General features: G+C 37.5%; 1 protein-coding gene across 6 annotated transcripts in view; it reads left to right on the top strand.

The window, feature by feature from the left end:
- The first annotated feature begins 241 nt into the window (after nucleotides 1-241).
- NR2C2 (nuclear receptor subfamily 2 group C member 2) overlaps nucleotides 242-13,985 on the top strand; it is a 47,207-nt gene continuing 33,463 nt past the window's right edge. For 2 of the 6 annotated variants that reach the window (XM_067303569.1, XM_067303565.1), the window contains exons 1-2: nucleotides 250-317; nucleotides 3,494-3,577. In XM_067303569.1, coding sequence (XP_067159670.1) covers nucleotides 3,518-3,577 — 60 coding nt within the window. In that variant the 5' untranslated portion in view covers nucleotides 250-317; nucleotides 3,494-3,517. Of the gene's footprint in view, nucleotides 318-521; nucleotides 654-3,493; nucleotides 3,578-4,897; nucleotides 4,998-13,985 lie in introns of those variants that run through there. The other 4 variants (XM_067303566.1, XM_067303567.1, XM_067303568.1 and 1 more) reach the window with 4 other exon arrangements.

Here is a 13,985-nt window from a genome sequence, read left to right as displayed (position 1 = left end):
CCGCGGCCGCCGTGGTGCTGGGAAGAGGAAGCGGGGAAACGCTCGCAGGCGGCGGCAGCGGCGGGCGGGGTCACGAACTCTGACCTTTCATAGGGGCACGGCAAAAAAAACAAAACAAAGGCCCCCCCGCCCGCTCCCAAACGGCCCCGTAATACAGACCCGGCCCCCTTTTCCCCCCGCGGACCCCGTTAACCCCGTCACCGCCGCCGCCTTCACGGGGGGAGGGAGGGCCGCCGCCGGGCACCGTCGCCCAACACCGGCCCGGCTGGGCCCGGGTCAGGGTCACCGCCAGGGCACGTTTGGCGCCAATTTCTGAGGTAAAAATCGTTTTTTAAAATTGAAATGGCCCGAAGGGGGTTATTTCGTTGGGGCCAGGAAGAGGGAGGGGGGCAGCAGGAGGTGGCATCGGGACCAGGTCTGGGACAGCACCGCGAGCGGTAAAGGGGAGGGGTAACGTTCCGCTGAAGGGGAGGGGGGATTGTAAGGCTCCGGTAAGTTGCTGGTAAGCGAGAGCCGGCCATAGTCTGGGCTGGCCTGCAGCTCCCGGAGAGAGGGTCATTGTGAGGAGCTGGACCGATCCGGTGCGGGAGTCCCGTTGCGGAGCCGCTGGGTTGGGATGCGGGCCGCCTGAGGTCGGAACCGGTCCGGTCTCGGTGAGAACAGCTTGCTGTCCGGGGGGTCGCTGGGGGAGGAGGGATCCAGCCGCGGCGATGATGAACTCGGGACACAAACACAGACAGGGAAGATGGAGTCTGAGCGGGCGGAGGCGGCGGCTTGAACCCGACCCTTTTACCTTTGCCACCGGGAGGGCGGAGGGGAGGGGGCGGCGGGTACTTTGCATACGGGGCTGAGACCGCCGCCATCTTACCGACCGCTTCCTCACTACCAAGCCGGGGCCTCTCAGAGCCTGACATAAGCGTATACCGGAGTGGAGGGGGGAGGGGGGCCTAATGGCGGCGGCAGCAGCCCCGCCTGGGACTTGGCCGCCCGCCAACGCCGCCATCTTGTGCTTAGTCGCGTCCCTCGGGTGTTTTCCTCTTGCTCGAGAGGCGGAGCCACCGCCCGAATTGGCAGTCCGCTCGGCCAATCGATGGCGAGCGTGGGAATCCTGCGTCTTCGATGAGGTCATGGTTGGAACAGGAGGCGGGGAAGAGGGGCGTGGTAGCTGCCCGGGGGCGCTCCAGTAGCGGGCTGCGCGCGGTGTCCGTTGCGCCGAAGGGGCGCGCGAGCACAGCAGCCAATGGGCGGCGGTGCGCGAGCGCGGCGGGAAGGAGGCTGCTCTGAGGGCGCAGTCGAGCCGGGCGGCTCGGGGGTTGGAGCGGGTCTCAGGTGGCGGCGCTGCTCCTGGTCAGAGCTCTGCCTTGTGATTTTCTGTCGTACCCATTGTTGCTGGGCTGTTCTGCTGACTTCCTGCCGCTGACAATGAAACGCAAGCTCCCAGCAGAGCCTAACCTGCACAAGCCCCTCCTTTTCTGTTTCCCTCCTCCAAATTACCGCTGAGGAGAAGCTCGTTGGCCTGCTTCCTGAGATACCCGAGTCAAGCGTGCAGTCTGGGAGAGCCCCCTTTCCTTAAGACATAGCAACGCATTTCAGTACCCTTGGCCTCGGCCTTTCACCCTTTTATAAGTTGATGTGTATGGCCCTATCTCAAATGGAATTTATTTCTCTGAGATTTCACTGAATTTGAAAGGGAGAATGATGGGTTTTTATGATTTTTTTGGGACAGCAGTTCATCTACAGTGTACTGAGTTGGCAGCTGCCTTCCAGCCCACAAGATGTTGTGAATATAACCTGCAGTACATATTAAAGCTTCTCTGTGCAGATGGTTTTACATTTTATGGTTTTATGCATAAGTCTTGTTTCATCAGTGTGAAAATATGATGCAGCTGTGAATTGTTCAGTACACTTTATGCTTATTGAAATCTTAAATGTATTTATTATATTGAAAATAATTTTCCTGGTGCTCCAGGCATTCTTATGAGCAAAATATCTCATATTCAGGGCTTTCATCTTAAAGCACTGAGCAAACAATGTGTAATGAGCATATGGTAGTCTGTCTTGTTAACTTAGAAAAAGAGTTTAAAAACAAGAGGAAATAATGAAAGGGAATTACTGAACAACTGACAAACTATCCACAAGCTGCAATATTAAATGGGCCTGGTGGAAATGCTTCATAAACTTACTGGGCAAGTTGAATGCTCTAAAAAAAGTGAAAAACTATTGAGAAACTAGTATAAATATGATTTCCACAGAGAATGTGTCTCAACTTTTGTTACACGTTATTACAAACAGTCTTCCAGCCTTCCACTGACTTGCACAAAATCATTTTCACATTGCATTTACCACAATGTGATTTAAAATTTTTTAACCTAATGAATTTTGACATTTTCAACAATGTTTGCTTTGTAAAAGTTGTCTGTGAAGATGGGATGCTGGCAACATGCTTGCATCTTTCTGATATATGTTTTGCTATCGCTGGTAGTATTTTTTTTTAATTTTATGTGAAATGGTTGCTTTGTATGTATCAGCAGATTTTCAATGAAATATCAACTGTACCAGCATTCAGGAATGCATTTTTAATACACCTGGGCCAGGATCTGAACACTAGCTCAGTAATGAGGAAGTCACAATTCAAAACTGAATCTGCAAATTTGAAATTGTCATTAAATTTACCCTAGACTTGGGGAAACACAGCCATAATAAGGACCATTAAGATATTGGAAATGTTTTTTCCTGTTTCTTCCTTCTTTCTTTCACTTTTTTTTCCCCCTGAAGGGCATAAAAAGCTAAAGGTACAGACACTCATAATAGAATAAATCAATTCTGCAGTATTTTCTCTTCAGAGTGATAATAATATTATCACATTATAATGTAACAGATACTTCAGATAATAAAAAATACATTTTAGGTGTGATAGTCTATTTCCCTTATCATGCAGGATTGACGTAAGAATATGAATGATCATGGCAGTTTGACAAAATGACTCAAAAATTTGTTCAAACACATTTCTCAGATAGTTGTTTCCTTGTCAAGCACATAATATAGAAGCACTTTATCTGTAAGGTTTTTCTTCCCATGAGTTAAGCAATGCAGCTTTGAGATCTGTGAATTCCACAGACTGTATCAGTAGTTGCAATTCAAATTACTCCCTTTTAATTTATAAAATTAACAGCTCTTATTGCCAACTTTAAATAATAGTGTAAAAATATTAAATGGGAGGCTTTATAAAGAATAACTATGTGCCTGTAGTAGTAGAACTCAGCTTTTTGAAAACCATGCTTCCATATATGCACGTATGGTACATGTAGATGTGTGTGTATATATACATACATACATATGTGTGCACACTCACACATCCATGGCTTATTTTCTTATTTGTCAGGTAATCACGCAGGATTGTAAATTCTCATAAGGTCGTATCAAAGATTTCTTTAATAATAAGAAAAAAATAATTTTTGTGCCTGATGGAAGTTGCTGGCATCTTTTCAAACAGATTCTCTAATGATCTTGCTTCACCATGGCAACCAATATGGAGGTGCTGGCTCAGCAGGTAGTGGAGACACAGCAGGTGGCTGAGGTGAGTGACAGATGATACCACAATGCTTGGCATACGAGCTTTTGAAAGGAAAAATACACTGTTACATTCTTGCTGTTTACGATTAATCATAAATGGAGTAGAAAATCTTTATAGAACAGCAATTCCTTTACACTCAGGGAAATAAGAAACCAATGCAACCAATACATGGTTTGTTCACCATACTTCATTCTGGTGGCCTCCGTATTAGGGATGTAAGCAGGAAATTCACCCATGAACTGCAAGGAAACTTGTCACTATTATAGGTTATTATGATATTAAAAAAGTAATATAACACAATTTCTGATCATTTCATCATTCGTTTGATTATTTGAGTTATCAGAGGTTTCTGCTCTTCTCTCGAGTTGTCATGTAAATCCAGAACAATGTTTGAAGCTACCTGTGTTACTTAACAAATATATTGAATTTACAATAGGGTGATTAATTTAAAGCAAATTTAATATTTCCTGCTTACACTTACGAGATAAAGAGCACAAAACATACATCAAGACATCATTTAATATAACTTTAAGTATATTCACTGAAGCTTGGATGCTCAAGGCTGAAATGTCTAAATCAACTCATCAGCACTGAAACTGCAAATGATTTTGGCCATAGAAGGTAACCCATTTATCTCCTTCAGTTTGAAAGCTTTAGTCAAAAAAAAAAGTTAGGATTTTTGTTTGTTTGTTTTAAAATTTTATTTGAGGTAATATTCTTCAAAGTTGCTATGATTTACCATATGAACATGTAATTAAAGGATTTTGTAAATGAAGGCCAAGTAGGCTATGAGATCTCTGAAGAAAATGCCAATTTTCAGACATCAGTTCATGCAATTTTTTGACCTATTTAACTCAGATTACACCTTGTTATCAAAAAATTTGTTGGGTCCATGAAAGAGCTGTGTAAGTGAAGTAAATCTTTGTGTCATTGTATTTTCAGAAATGGATCACAAATTCTTTATTTATAGCAATTTATTAATAAAAATGCTAGTTGTTTTTAAATCTGTAATTACAATGATTGAACCACAATCCGGACAAATGGGCTACCAGGTATGTTGGAAATAACATCTAAGGAGTAGTTTAAAAAAAAACTAACTAAAATTTCACACTGAAAACTGGCAAGCAGATTTTCACTCTAATTTGCTAGTTGAGGTATCAATATGGCAAGCTGCATTCTTTTGAAAAACATTTCCAGGAGAGCTTGGAAATAAAAAATTGTAATGGAAGTAGTGTCAGGCCTTATACTACTTTGGTAGAGCTTGAGTGCTATAATCACGTTTAAGGCACATAAAATATGTGACATTTGTAATTCCTCGTGCAGGAAATGCACCGTGGTAACATAGTGTGATGGTTGTATCTTGCCACTGGAGAGATCGCTCCATCCCAAGAGTGTATGAAGCTCTGTGATTTCTTCCTGGCCGGTGGGTAAATAGAGGGCTTCATCTCTTTACAGTATTCAACTCCTCCTTAAATTATATACGTCTCTGCTGCATAACACCATGAGAACTTTGTTCATGGAAAAACAGTTGAAAGCAGCATTGTCTTGTTAAGAATTGATTGATGTTATGACAGTGTTACCTTTAAACTTTGAATTCTTTCTTAATGAATGGCTGGATGCCTACTATTTGTGTCTTCAGTCAGATACAGTTTTTAATACAGCTAAATACATTACTAATTTTCTTGAAGTATACTAAAATTCTTTATTTGTACTCTCTGTTTCTTGGAGAAAATGTAGCATAAAAAATTGTCATTGGCCTTAAAAATGAGAGAATTTTTCAAAATATTTTTCGTCAAGGGAAATTAAATGGAAGGAGAGAAGGGGTCATTAATCATATCCTGAATTTTAAGTTATGAATGTTGAGAGATCAGTTGCAAACAGGATCATTTAATGTAAATATTGGCATGTTTAGCTATATCTGCATCATTTTTTCAACATAATTGCCATGTATGTTGTACATGGGTTTATTGAGAACCGCGATGCCAAGCACCAACTCAGACTGTCATGCAAGTAGGCCATATATTGTTTTTCTTTCATAACCAACAGTTTGTCAGGTTTGTTTTCCGTGAATGTATCACAAGTGTTATTGAGCGCTGTCCAGTATTACTTTTTTTGTGCGTATTCTTTTTTTAAAGACTTCCTGAAATTGTCCCTGTAATGGTTTCAGATGGCTTCACTGCTTTTGCTTTTCAGCAAATTTTTGTTGCCTTTCTCCAACTGTATCTTTCTGAGCAGACTGGGTGAGAGAGTTCCATTTTTAGCGTCTGCAGTTGACTTTACTTGTGGTTCATGAGACTGAAGAGCATAGAGCAGCTAGCGGATTTAGAGGGAAGTTCAACAATTCCTCTTTATCCTGAGTAGCTTTTGGAAAGTATAAATAATATTTTAGTCTTCATGCAAAAATTACTAATGCTGCTTTTCTCAAGTATTTCTTTAGTACTGTCAATATGCAGTGTAGTGTATCAGTGGTTCAGGTTCAATCCCAGCACCGATTTAGATTTAATTTGCATATTGTTTAAGAAAGATATATTTGGTTATGAAGTGAAAATGTATTCCCTGTGCTGTGCTCTACAGTTTTTAAAACAAAGTTTTTTAAATAGAGCTGTCACTATGAGGAGGAATAAAGGGTATTGCCTCCTCCCTGGATCAGCCCTGATGTTAGTCGACTAGGAAGAACTTTTAGCTGTTGCTAGTTCTGTCCCCTTTCTGTTCCGTGACAGCCACAGAGTATTCCCAGTGCAGTCCTCTTCTCTGTCAGAGGCTACAGGGAGAGAGTCACAGGAGATGACTGTTAGCCCTGTGCTTGCTGGGATCTCACTTGTGCCAGCTGCACCCCTGGGGCATCTTTGTTGCTTTCAGTTCCCTCAGTGCTCTGAAAAGAACCTGTGAAAACCCCGGGCCTTTCTGAAAGTCTGTTTTGCCATGGGACTGAAAAAATACTGGATATCTTTGCCACATACAGTATTTTCTTGACTCTTTAGATGTCTCTGACGTGTTACATCATCCATAAACTAGTACTTCAGCAGGCTGGGTTAAGTAGATCGGCAGTTCAGGTATAAATCCACATGAAGCCCAGTGGGCTGAAAGATGAGAATAGAAACACTGCAGTTCTGACTGAATAATGGTTTTCACTTTGGTGTAAGAATTAAAAGGGGAAAACAAGCCCATTTATATTCTTTATTATTATTATTATCAGTGGGCATTTTCTCATTTCTGGTTGAATTTCAAGGTGGAATTTTGATGGTGAGCCTTCTCAAATTATTTTTATTGCATATACAATTATTAATTAACTATGTTACCTATTGATTTATTCCTTTAATATATATATTTCTCAAATGCTTTCATAATCAATGTGGTAGTCTGGAAATAAAATACAGAAAGTATTGAAGATTTGGTTAATAAATACATTTGTTATTAGATATATACATACATTCATGCAAACACATACCTACATACATATAGATGCGTATGTAAATAAAACACTATGGGCAAGTCAGTTTAGTAAATTAGTATGTATCTTGGCCATAGGACTGTGAAGGAATCATCTTAATTTTAAAGGATGTAACAATCATGAAGTGTCTAGAGAAGCTTGGTTTCAAACTACCTGTGTTACAAAAACACACGCACACATATGTATGAGAAACTTAATATAACATCATTGTGACTAAAATGTAGAATTACTTTACTGAAAAAATTGCAAAAAAGTACAATCATATAATTAATGTGTATGTAATGATATAAATAAATAAATGAAACAGAAGAAGCCAAGTTTAATTGTACCAGCCTTAAAAATGCACTTAACTGCCAACTGCTTGTTTTTAGGTTACTGATGCAAAACACAAGCAGTGTTTTGGCAGTAGAGATTTACATTTCCAAGTACATTCCTGTTATTCCTGAGATTTGTGCAGCTCTTCTGTGACATTTACTGCAAATAATTATGAATGAATTATTCTTGTATTCTTATAACTTTAGTGTATGAAATTACTGCTAGTGATAATTGTTGGTTTGAGAGTCCAGGTGAATGAAGTCCTTTGCTGACTGGTCCAAAGCAGGCAATTTTCCATGCCATAGCATGCCAGTTGTCTTCAGCTTCAACGCTATCTTCCAGTGGGATACCAGAAGTACTTCTGGCATGCTTCATGAAATTGTTTTGTTCTCCCAATCTGCATATTTATAACTAGCGTTTTCAATGTTGGTCCTTAAATGAAAATACCACTTGTGTCCTCATGGACTTCTAAGGGAGTCACACAGTAGTTAGCAGAAACAGTTTTTAATCTGAACTAAATTGGATTGATTATTTCTGTGGATCTGAAAACTACATTGAGAGATGTCAGATTTTCTGAAGTCCTAAAGTTACCTTTTAATATTGATTGCTTTTTCTTTCAGAAGAAAAGTTAATGTTGTCCCCCCACACCCTAGTTGATGCAGATTGAATTCCATAATCTCTATACGCATTAGCAAAAATTTCAGTACAAGATAAGGTCACAGTCTTCTGCAAAGACATGCAAGAGAGGTCACAGTCATTCTTAAAGTGACATTTTCAAGTCATAGATACAATTTCAAGTAATAGATACAATAAAAAAATAATTCTAAGTAGAATGATAGCTGTTTGAACTCATTTCTGAATAGTGTTTTCCTTTAAAAATTACTACAGTACTACAATAATTTCAAAATCCTCTCATTAAGAGGCCCTCTGTTATATTTAATATAATATGTACTCTTGCAAACATTGCTCCCTAAGAATGTTAATATTAGAATATCAGAAACTCTAAGGGTATAAAATGCTAATTCTGCTCCATTATATATGTATATTTGTATATGATAGTATATTTGGTGTCACATAAAATTAAGAATGAAAGCCTTTGTAACTGTGCAGCATGTAGTGCTTGAGAAGGTTCCATCAAAAGGAGACTATCAGGACCTAAAAATCTAACATTTCTCTTAGTTAAAGGTATATTTTGTATATTTTATGTTTCTCACTCATGTATTTGAGATTTTTTGTGGGAGCTAGGCAATTGTGACAAAGCTGTTAACTACAATAGATAAGATACAATATAGTTGATTGTTTTTGTATTTTATTTCAAATTTTGATTTGCAAACTCGTCTTTTGGTTCAGAAAACAAGCAACTTCTAGTCTACTTTTTTCTTACTATGTGTTTTTATATAATTTCTGCTTGAGTCTCCAAAGGACTCTACCTCCTCTTCGCAATACAGCTATTGTGAACTTTAGAGGTGGCAAGTCCGCTCTTGAACAGAGGATTATGTAGTGATAAAGCATTATTATACTCAGGATTCAATTTTTGTTCCCACAAAGACAGCTGGTAATCATGTATCATAAACCTAGCTGAATAACTCTTTCCTGAATGAATTAGCCAAATAAAGGCCTAGTGTAGCAAGGTTATTAATTGTGGTGTCAGATGTTAAGCACGATGATAACCCAACTAAAAGTTCATTGGGTTTTCTCACATGTTTAAGTTTTTAGGTATAATACTTTCCCCAGACTGGATCATAATTAGTTGACCTAACATTTACGTTGTACCTGTGTTGTAAATACTCTTCTGTAAGTACAGTAATTATTAATAGATATTATTTTTGGATGGCTATACAGAAGATAATTGTGTTTTCTGTCATGAAAAGAGCTCAACTGCAATAGGGAGCAAATTTCAGTTCTAAGGTTGGGATTCCTTGAAGTTGAAATAAAATACCAGTGTTCCTTAAAGATACCTAAGTCATGCATTTGTTGCATAAGACTTTGTAGAGGAAATGCACTGCATTCAAGTTCACTATCTTAAAACTTTTCAAGGATATAGTTATTTTTTCCAAAATGTCAGATAACATAACTAAAAAATAAATCCCTCTTTCTAAACTTTTCAAAATATCTCTTGTGTAAGAATTGTGTGGTTTCATCCATTTATCAGTCTTCACTGCAGGCTTGTCCGAATGTTTTGTCAGGGAATTTAAACTAATGAATCACACATGCATCATGAACTTAATGTATTAATTCTTAAATGTAATAAGACCAATCATGCTACTACTTCACATGTGGCGGGCCCATACTAGTTCAGAGAGGCCCGTGTTCCTTTAAATACGTTAGCTTAATGAACTGCAAGGCTAAAGATGCTCCACAGGGAACATGGTGGTTTTCCTTATCCATTTTACTGATAGGAAAATAATTCAAGATCTGGGCAAACTCTTTTCTCAGATTTCATTTTGCTGTTTTACAGTTCACAGAGAAAGAGCAGGCTGAGGGGCTTAAAGGCGGAGAACAGGGGAAGGGGGAGGCTTTATAACCTAGGTACATCTTCCCCAGATGAAATTAATCGTATTATTAGACAAACTCCTTCAGCAGCTGGCAAAACAGCAGGAACACGTCGATTCTGCTTCCTTGGTTACAGGGAATGATAGTGCACTTGACCTTCACAGGAGCAGGGTCACAGAGAGGGCATTTTAAAATAATTCTGGCTGCTTTCTGTGATTGGAATCCTCAGTAATGGAGACTGGATGCAAATATCTGTGATCTGACTAAAAGTGACCTCGACATTCCCCTTGGATTGTTTTGGCCTCAGAGGTTTGCTGAGGAAAAATGTAAATAAAGCCGCAGGAAGGATTTGACACTGTAAGTACTAGAGTCTGTACAGTGTATAGCTAGGGAGTTCCAGGAATCAAACAGTGCTAAGTGTGTTAAAGCAGATTATTTTTCCCCTATCTCTTAAAATATATGTATTTGTTATGTTTCGTGTAGGGAAATTGGGGGGGGGGTGACTCTTTCTTTTGCATTACATATATTATTTTCTGAGTAACTCCAAGTCACTATGTTAGTGGTTACTTTTACATCATTATTGATTAAATCTGTGTAAAATGTGCTGCACTGAAGTTTTCTGTGAATTAAGGCCTATTTTGTTTCTTTTATCATCTCTTGAAAGACTTCCAGTGAGTTGACTGATTAAAGTGTATCCGACTTTTTTTTTTTTTTTTTTTTTTTAATAATTTTTAGAATTGCATGAACTTGCTATAATTCACTTCGGAGGACTAGGTTTTTGCATATAGCATATACAGCTTCCATAGCAGTTGCTTTAAACATGTGATACAGTTTTTATGGTATGATGTTTCTTCTGTACAACAAATTAGAATAGTCAATGTTGTGTGTAATTCTGTAAGTAAACCAAATATAAAGCTAAACCGTATTATCTTCCTGAAATGAGTATTTACAAACCATTTGAGTTCAGAATACTTTGATTCAGTTTATTTGGGAAACTAATTAAGATAGCTTAATTTTTCCTATAGCATTTATTTAACGTATCTGAAGTCAAACTGGTAAATCTCTGATAGAACTTTTAAAAATCTAGTCAGTGTTGTATATTCACAGATTACTATTTCTTTTTTTTTTTTTTTTTTTTTTTACTTAAATAGTCAAAATTGGTGCAATTGACTGGGGTAGGACCATAACAAAGCATCATAAGTTTATTCATTCTGATCCTTTGTGGTGTTTGACAGTGTTCAGGAAGAAATTCAGCTGTAAAACAAAGTTACAGCAGATTTTTTCCTCACTTCTGTAAATTATTTATTTCAAAAAAATATGTTTCCCCTTTTGCATTTTCTACCATGCTTGTTATTCTGCTGTCAACCAATGGCAATGTCTGGAAAATACACCTCAAATGTTCAGTAGCGGTCAGGAATTTAAAAGTGCTATTATTTCACAGAGTATGCAGTTGACAAGGCTGAAAAATAAGGTAAGTCCTGCATTTCAGAGTCCTCTGCCATCCTGAGTATGTATGCATGTGTTAATAAGGGTATAAAAATAATTTATATAAAATGCATATTGAAACATTCATTAAATAGTCAAAATATTATTTGTTGGTGCACCATATCCTCTTAGCCAAGATTTTGACTAGAATATTTTCTGTTTTTCAGTTTAAGAAATATATGTGTATGAATATTAGAACATGAAAATGACACATCATATAGAATGGCAGCAAGTCTCAAACTCACCCAGCTTTCTAGAGTACTCACTGTTGGACTTAAAATAGCTGACTAGTCATATGGTGAGGATGAGAAATGACATGTATGTTACAGGAGACTGGAACTGATGAGCGGAAACAACCTTTATATGATAATGTGGTCCATACTATAAAAATTGAGAAAATGTTTTACAGTGTAAAACATTGGTATTTATATTAACATAGTATCTGGAACCCCAGTTGTACAACAAGACCCCTTTGCAATAGGTATTGTACAAACCCAGAAAAAAAAAAGGCTATTCAGCCCCAAAATATTTACAGAAGCATTTCGGTGCAGTTACTGTTTATATACTGGCATGATTTTTGTGTGTTAATGTAAATCCTTGAACAACAAGGGAAAATAGATCTATTTCAAAGCTGTCCCCAGGGCTTTGTGATGTAAGGTTTTAAGACACTTCAAATAAAGGCCAAGGATTCTGTAATTGAAGGGGGAAAGAATTGGAAAACAGTTTTCTAAGATCTTCTTGCTCTAATTTAGATCTTTGAAGGGGTAAATAGCTTAGATAATAATTTTGCATTGAGAATAAGAAGGTCATTGTTCAAATGTGTCCTCTAGGAACCTCATTGATCAAGTGTGTCCTCTAGGAGCCTCTTGATGTTAGGAGTCATTTTTTTGTTGCCTAGGTATCTTGTTTTCCACTACAGGAAGCCTTGTATCATCCAAAAATTAGAAGATGCTACTACTTCTATACCTCACCTGTAAATTTGCCTCATTTGTCAGTCAACTTTTGTTACATATGTGAAAGATAATTTCAGATAGTATGTTGTTCTATTAAAATTTAGATTTTACTTTTACAGTATATGGGACTATTTATGGTACAGGCAGTAGGAGAGTAGAATACTATAGCTTCATTAAAAGTGCTCTGTATTTTAACACCTTCACCTCCCCAAAGATACTGTGCAGTAAGTTTTCCTTGCTATTCAAACTGCTTTTTCTTTCTTTACATCACAGATTAACTTTTTTGTATATTTGTATATTTTGTATATTTTGTATATGTGCAAGCTTAAGTAATGACTAAATTGACACTAGCCTGTTGTCCAGCTATACAAGTTGCGATAAATAAGTCATTCCACGACTGTTTGAAATAAAAGGTTTTAATAAAAACAACTTGTAAGCTTCATGGTTTAGGCCACATATCACTGCATATGTTTAAGACTGTATTGTTACTCTCAAGTGTGTAAAGTAAGTGTTTGGCTTTTTTCTTTGAGGTTAATCAAGATGGGGAGTTCAAAGACAAGTTCCAAAACCTTAGAATCATTATCTTGAAGATTTCCAGGGAGTACATTCCCATATAGAATGCAATTATTTTAATCAGTCGGGCACTACACACAGTTCTGTTTATACTGTGGGATGGTATAAGTGTGTATTTAGGGCTTGTTTAAGAAAACCCAAAGCTTGTATATTTTAATTAGTGCCATGGATTATTTACAGTTCTGAACTCATCAAAGTGTAAAATCTGTAAAAGAATATAAATAGTATACATTTAGCATTAAGCAGATTGCATAAGAATCTAGGCTGGAACATTTTTTCAAAGAACAGAGTTCTGGCCTATTTGTGCCTTGCTCTTTTTAAGTATATAGTTATGTCTTAAACTGACTGTAGAAGAAAATAATAGTACCATATTCTGTTCATTCTTTTTATAGAGTGCATCACTGCAGTATTTTACTACTATTAAAATGGAATATCTGTATAAACTGGCATTTTTTTATTATTGTAGCATTTTAAGAATTTACAGTAATTGTTATTCAGATCTGTCACATATGTAGAATTTGCTGTCAGCAGGCTTCTAAATATTATTGTGTTTTTCCATCTTTTGGTATAATAACTGTCAATAAAAATGTGACTGAAAAAGTATCCATGTTGCACTGCTGACTGTGGACAGTAATGTCGCATCTGGAGTTGCTGTGGTCTAATGTATAAACACTTATTTACTAATTAGAATTATATAACTTGTCCTTTGTCAGAGTCTGTCAAACAAAGATAGTAGTATCTTGTGTACATGAAACATTGTTCAAAGATTTTTTTGTGATTTTTGATGGGGGAGAAGTATTGGTGAACATATGCAGTATATGATTTTAGAAACAAATTATTTTTGTTTTGAAATTTCTCATAAGAAGCAAAGCATGGAGCCATGTCGTGGATTAGTGACTTGTAAAATACACCAGAAAGACAAGCTTTTCTTAAAGAGCACTGCACAAATAAGTATATGTAATTTTTTTTCCAACAAGTTCCTGTATTAGAAGTAGCAGAACGGATTAGTTTTTTCCTCTGCTGTATCGAAAAGAAAAAAGTTTTTGAACGAGCCAGGTTCTAATTCTTCAAGCACTTCCAAGATAATTCTGACATACCTTGTTTTTATTTTTGTTGGGTTAAATCCTAATTTCTGTGTGGT

Source organism: Apteryx mantelli, chromosome 12, assembly GCF_036417845.1.
Source record: "Apteryx mantelli isolate bAptMan1 chromosome 12, bAptMan1.hap1, whole genome shotgun sequence".
NCBI classification, from domain to species: domain Eukaryota; kingdom Metazoa; phylum Chordata; class Aves; order Apterygiformes; family Apterygidae; genus Apteryx; species Apteryx mantelli.
The sequence above is the reverse complement of the archived record's forward strand: the minus strand, read 5'-3'. Positions and strand labels throughout refer to the sequence as shown.